We start from the raw sequence: 7,095 nt of genomic DNA, 5'->3' as shown, positions 1-7,095 counted from the left end.
CGACAGCTGTGTCTGGGGTTGTTGACATTAACATTTTCGGTGTTTTTACCGGTTTAGCAGCATTTTAAAATCGTTTCCCCCCGTACCTATGAGAGCGGACCACCGTTGTCATTCTGGACTCTGTTTTTAAGTAATATGAGAAAATTTAAGAGGAAGAAACTAAACAGAGGAGCTGTGGTGAATGAGAATGGATCTGTTACAACAGGCAAGTGAAATCCAACTAGCTAGCATCAGTGTTTTATTAAAAACTTAAACTACAAACTCAAAAGTATTTTATTCTGTTTAAACATATTTGCTGCATATATTAGTAACTGTATCAGGTAAAATAGAAACGCTGACAACTGTGGGTTGCCAAATTTTAACATAACATTCACATCATAGACGCTGTTTTCTCTACTTTTCGTTGCAGGTGTTTGAGCAAAACACCTGTAGCTTAAAGTTCTTTGTAAAGATGTTTACGTGGCAGCCGCAGCCTGTCAGCCATTCTGGAGTGGATCATTTGAAAAGCTTGACTGTGGGCGGAAATGGTGCTTTTATTCACTGAGGCAGATCTGGCATTGTTGAAGCAAAGACACGTGGCATATTAAAAATAGCCTTTTAAAGTAATTTAGTTTCCATTTTATTTTGTAACTTGGTGAGCAAAATAACCCTGGGATGCTTTTATTATGACAGGTTATGTGAAGATATTTGTGTTTACTTTTTAGTAGCAAAAATGTTTAATAAAGTTATCTGTGGAAGTTAAGAATGCCTTAACATAATATTTAATGTGTAAAATAAATCAAAAACATATAACTCTGAATGTTTTACTCAATTTCGAAAAATCTCACATTTGCTCACTCATTTTTTCTTTCAATTCTTTATTTTTTATATCCGTGTTTTTTTATTTTCCATCTCCGTGCTTGTAATTTATTCATCGAACATGTCTAATCCCATTTTCCATGTTGTTTCTCTCATTCCCTGATTTCTTCCTCTTATTTACAGATGCAGACTGTGGGAGGAAGCAGAAGCTGGCTATCATACATCAGGCTTTAATCAGGTAAAAATTGGAATTTTTGAAACTTCCATTTAATGAATTTTAAACTTTAGATGACAAAGTTAGGAATTTACATTGAAACAAGTTTTCTGTCTTGTAACTGGCATCACCAACTATAAAAATAGTCACTGCTTTTTAACAATAAAATATAAATGCTTCAAATCCCTACAGTAGAAAAGCATTTAATGCAGAGAAATGGTTTAATTCCAATCAAACTTGTTTTAATTTATATATTTTCTTTATTTGGACTGTATGTAAGCTTACCGGTACATTAAAGCAACTTCAGTAAGCTTCCCATTTCTCCCTCCAACTGGTTGAAAGCTGAATTACAACTGTCGTATAAAAAACAACTGCCCCTGCCTACTGTAGCTAGTGCTAACAATGAGCTAACATGGGCCAAGAGATAAGCCACAAAGTAATATGATCCACACTGTTTGACAAAAATATTATTACTTATCAGTAGCAACAAAGCCAGGTCACTATCAGTCCATGATTTTGTAGCCTCCTTTAGTGCCCTCAAACAAGCTGTTGTTCACTCTGGTTTTAGCTTTTTGCTTCGTCTCCAAAGACATTACTCTGTTCCTTTTGCTTCCAGGCTCTGCCATGATTCCAAAAATAAAGTAAATAAAATAAATTCTTCTTGTGCTTTTTATTGATGGTCGGCAAACTGAAAATAAAAACTGTTAGCTATTTACTGTTCTGGTAGCTAATGTAAAAGCCAAGGCCTTAAAGCAGGAAGAGACCTCCCACTTGTGTTTCTACCCAAACCACAAAACTGTTGAATGCCATTTTTGGTCAGCAGAAGGCTGCAGAGTCCAATGTGAAGTTTCTCAATTGTATGGCTCAAGAACCACTAAAACCAGTTTAAAAACAATTGCTGAAATTGTTAAAACTGTTTAGTGTTTCTTTAAGGGAAACCGTCCCCAATTAATCAAAATAACATTAACCCTTAACCCAAATGGCTAGGGATGCAACGATACCCCTTTTTTCCAAACCGATTACCGATACTTCTACCACACAAAAAAAATTCAATGATTTGGAATACAGATTTTATTTTCTTCTCTGCTTTCAACAGGAAAACACAGAGGTAGATAAAAAGTAAAATATATGAATAAAAATCATCACAAAACTAAAATATTAGGTGAACAGAAATGACAAGTTACAGTGAAGCCATTTTCAAGCAACTGCATTGGTATCGGTTCCTAGTATCGGTTAACTTTTACCGATACAATACTGGAATCGCCCTACAAATGGCCCATCTTTTTTCCAATATTATGCAGAACAAATTTTAACTGCATTTAGATATTTAGTTACTAAGCTGTTAGTCAGAAAACACATTTTAAGAAAACTTTAGAGCTTAAAGCTTTTTAAAAGAAATCTTCAATAAAGCTAAGAGTGAAAGATGACTTTATTGCCATTTGACACCAAATCTTTGACATGTTTTTTATATCTATAGAGATCCAGTGGACATAGAAATCCTGAGGAACTCCTCAGCCAGTAAAGGAGGTCTACTCACTGATGAAATGAGGAGAAAAGTGTGGCCAAAATTACTAAACATCAATGTGTACAATCTACCACACAAACCTGGTTAGTAATACAGTCTGTGCTGCGTAAAGGAACATGTTTTTAGTGTAACCAATACTAATATAAGTTATAACAGTGCATTTTTACCGCTTTAGGTCGAGATGTGAGAGAGAACCACAAGGACTACAATCAAGTAGTTCTGGATGTCCGAAGGTCCATGAAGCGCTTCCCTAAAGGTGGTTTTATGTCTTTTATCTCTATAAATGGCAACATGTTATTCCTATGTGTCACTTATTAATCTAATCTGTTTTTACAGCAATACAAATATTATCAGTTTAATACTTATTGGCTGCAGTTAAAGGGGACATATTGTGCAAAACTCAACTTTTGCATAATTTTTTGCTGCTGTGTGGGCCTCTACTTCCTTATGTTTTATGTTTATGTTTATTTATTTGGCAGACGCTTTTATCCAAAGTTACTTACAATTTATAACCCATAAGGCATGTTGTGATCTGTGGGGGAAACCGGAGCACCCGGAGAAAACGCACGCATGCTTGGGGAGAACACGCAACTCCACGCAGAAAGGCCGCAGCAGAGTTTCGAACCTGCAACCTTCGTGCTGCGAGGCAACAGTGCTAACAACTGTGCCACCATGCAGCCCTGCAGCCTTATAAACACAACAAACGTGAAAATAATAAACTGTTTGTTCTAGTGTTTGGTTTAATGAATTATGTGTCTAAAACAAGCTGTTTCAAAAGGCTGTTTGTGATGTCACAAACAGGGAAATTAGAATAGAAACATCTCACGTGCAAGAGAGCTGCTGCTATAATAATAATGCATTGAACTAATATAGCGCTTTTCTAGACACCCAAAGACGCTTTCACACACACTCTCACATTCACACACTGCTAGTGATGGTAAGCTACTTGTAGCCACAGCCGCCCTGGGGAGGTCTGACAGAGGCGAGGCTGCCATTTGGCGCCGTCAGCCCCTCTGACCACCACTAACACAGGCAAGTTGGGTGAAGTGTCTTGCCCAAGGACACAACAGCAGGATACCCCTGGCGGGAGCTGGAATCAAACCCATGACCCTTCGATCATGAGGCAACCCGCTCTACCACCTGAGCTACTGCTGCCCTATAGAAGCAGCAGCTCTACTTTGAGCCCCTCTTGAATATCAGAGCTTCTCGGCTAATAGCAGCTTTAGCAGGGATTGTGAGTGTGGCCAGCAACAGCTTTTTTTCTTAAAGGGACAGAGCCCTGAAACGGTTCATTCTGGAAGGTACTGAAAAAGTCAAGAATAGAACTGCTGAGATCTCTTTTTGTGAGGGGGAGGGACTTAGTGCGAGGAGCTCCATAAACATGTTTCGTATCGACCATAGGGCTATTATAACTTAAGAATTAAAATTATATGTACCTTTCAAAGATAATTTAATGTTGCGGATTTCCTGTGGTAAAATCTTGAAATCTGGAGGCAACAGCGAGGAGTAGGTCATGCCTTCAGCCAATCAGAAACGCTGACACTCTGGGGACAAATACAAAACCCATGTCTCGTTGGGTTGTTGGATGTCACTTAGCCGCAGTGGCTTTAAGCCAGGGATGGCCTAAGTGTGGAACAGAGGCCATTTTTTTTTTACCCTCTGTGATTTTATGCAGTGGATTTTGATGTGGATCAATGCTTTTGACATTTATGTGTCCATAATTTTACTAATTTGAGACCTGTTGTTGAACAGTACAAAATAAAAAATTCACAATAAAACAAATGTTAAATTTAGAAAATAAAATAAATTCACATTTTTTGGTCCACGAAGACTTTTAACTTGATGAATTTTGTCTTGGCCAGTCTTGACTTAAGCCATTTTGTTGCTGATAAAATATTATTGTTTTGTTTTTGTCGCACACCTATAGTTTGGCTTAGTTTTGGTGAACTATTGTAATGTGATGTGTTGTTACAGCGTAGAACAATTTAGGTTAGTTCAAAACCTGGAAGCGAAGATTAAGCTCTAAAGTAGCATGTTAAACTTAAACTAAATATTGAAAGCAAGCATTTAATAGGCCAAGCTTTTAATATCTGTCAGGTATGCCAGCTGCAGAGAGAGCAGTTCTGCAGGAGCAGCTGATTGACATCATACTGGAGGTGTTGAAGCGTAATCCTCAGCTGCACTACTATCAAGGATACCACGATGTGGCTGTCACCCTCTTGTTGGTGGTTGGGGAGCGAATGGCCATTGCTATGCTGGACACACTGTCCAATTTTCACCTCAGGTTTATACTTCTTTTTTATATTTGGGGCTGAACTAGAAATGCATTTATTAGAAAATTGAATATTTTGTTAAGAGTTTATATGTATTTTTTTTCTGTAGGGATTTCATGGATCCTACCATGGACAGCACTAAGCACATTTTAAACTATCTGATGCCTATATTGCAACAGGTTGACGAGGAACTTCATGACTTTATGATCAGGTAGGAACACAGTCAGAAAATCCCCAGACAGCTGATGTTGGCTTGAATTAGCGTGCCACTAGAGGGCGCCACAACCATAACCTTTACTTTAAAGCGTCACTAATGAAGGGATGGAGTCTTTTCTGGTGTAAATAAATGATCACAAAAGTATCAGTGTTGTTAAAAATATAATTATAATCGATTTGAAACAAAATGGTTATGCATACAACAACAATGTGTTTTGAAGAATCAGTTTTTCAAGTCATCCTTTGAAGTATTTTTATTCGTCCTTTTGGTGTCTTGCCTGTTTATTATTGATGATCTGCTGGCAGCATCCATATTTGCAAACTGCCTTACTTTTCACAGACAGATGAACAGAAAAAGCACATGATCAGGTTCTCATAGTTGGAGAAAGATGGAGGGATAAACATCAAATCACGTCAAAGTCCGGATCACTGCTCTTAGAGCACACATCCTCTCCGTCTTCCTGCTTTCTTATCTGCTACTCTTTATTCCACCTTCCTCTCCTTGGTTTCTTTGCTGTTTTTCTTTCTCTCTTTTACTTTAGGTCATATCTCCATCCTCTCTCTCTCTCACACACACACACACACACACACACACACACACACACACACACACACACACACACACACACACACACACACACACACACACACACACACACCCTCTCTACTTCTCATGTTAATGCTCCCTCTGATTTTATTTCTTCTGTCACTACCTTCTTCCTCCACACATCTCTTGAACTCTTGAGTGTATCTATAAATATTTATTAAAAAACTTTGTCAGAAATAATCAGCAAGCAGCTGTCATGATCATAAAATATTTGGTGACAATCATATTTTCGTATTTCATCAGTATACATGAAAACAAACAACATTGTAATTTTCTTTACTTGTCCATTTCATTCTATTTTTACAAGCCAGACAACATTTTAGCAGATATGCAACTCCCAAAGAGAGCGTCTTACATTTGGGGACAAAGGTGTTTAAGAAAAAAACAGTACAGCTATCTATAGCCTGAGGCAGGGGTCGGCAACCTGTTCCCATCAAAGAGCCATTATTACCAGTTTCCCACAGTAAAGAAAACACTGGGAGCCACAGTTGTAATTAAACTTTGTAGGTGGGGAAGGTCAGAAAAGGATCCGATCAATTTGTTTTTCCCTCATTTACAGTGACTGAGATATGGCTCTGGTGTTAATCAAGTTAAATTATATCTCGTTGTGACAATTTTCACAAGAAAACAGAACAGTTAAAAGCAGGGCTTGTGTTGACCGGATAGTTCCCGTATTTGACCGTTTATTTTGACGGAGAAAGAATAGAAAGAATTACCCCGAAGCATGCAGAAAAACTGACATTTTATTCGTTTCGCACGTCGCAGATGTAGCTAAATCACCCAAGAAAAGATTCCCATCTGAACATCTGAGCTGGACACTGCTCAGCGCAGCTCACTGTCAGCGCGTACGTACGGTGCACAGCGAGCTGAAGATGTGGAGAGGGGCTTGGAGCGCGTCGCAGAACCAGAGCGCATGCAGGAAGATTCCTCCGACTGACGCGAGACTTGTCACTTAGAAAATGTTCCCCGATTATGAAACTTTGGCTGAATAGTGCTTGTTCCTGTCTCCAATGTGGCGACACATCCAGGAGCCATCTGAGGAGAATCCCAGAATCTCACATCCTCGTCAGCTCATAAAGCGCATATGATTACGCACAAGCGTGACCCGTCAACCCGGTCTCACAGTAAGACCGGGTTGGAAGTGTTCAGGTTTACGCAGACAATCTTTACGTTTAGAATTGGCATGCAGATGTAAAATTAATGCAGTAAAATATAAAGCATTTTATTTAAATATCCATTCATTATTTTACAAGCACAGAGAGCCGCATCAGATGGATGGAAGAGCCGCATGCGGCTCCAGAGCTGCGGGTTGCCGACCCCCGGCCTGAGGTAACAGATGTTTTTATGGAGCATTTTTTGCTGTATTGCCTAAAATATTCTTCAGTTCACATGTTGACGTCAACCAATTAATTAAATGTTTTGTCAAAAAATGATTAATTTTAATTGCCTCTTAAATAAACAG

The 7,095-nt window shown here is 38.5% G+C and overlaps 1 protein-coding gene across 1 annotated transcript in view; it reads left to right on the top strand.

Annotated features, from left to right (window-relative positions):
• Positions 1-7,095, top strand: part of zgc:63863 (TBC1 domain family member 20) — a 20,869-nt gene continuing 13,774 nt past the window's right edge. Inside the window, exons 1-6 of the mRNA XM_015973608.3 lie at positions 1-205; positions 982-1,036; positions 2,490-2,620; positions 2,713-2,793; positions 4,635-4,821; positions 4,920-5,021. Of these exons, the coding sequence (XP_015829094.1) occupies positions 136-205; positions 982-1,036; positions 2,490-2,620; positions 2,713-2,793; positions 4,635-4,821; positions 4,920-5,021 (626 nt within the window). The 5' untranslated portion in view covers positions 1-135. The remainder of the gene's footprint in view (positions 206-981; positions 1,037-2,489; positions 2,621-2,712; positions 2,794-4,634; positions 4,822-4,919; positions 5,022-7,095) is intronic.

This window comes from Nothobranchius furzeri, chromosome 19, assembly GCF_043380555.1.
Source record: "Nothobranchius furzeri strain GRZ-AD chromosome 19, NfurGRZ-RIMD1, whole genome shotgun sequence".
Lineage (NCBI taxonomy): Eukaryota > Metazoa > Chordata > Actinopteri > Cyprinodontiformes > Nothobranchiidae > Nothobranchius > Nothobranchius furzeri.
This window is presented reverse-complemented; position numbering and strand designations above follow the sequence as displayed.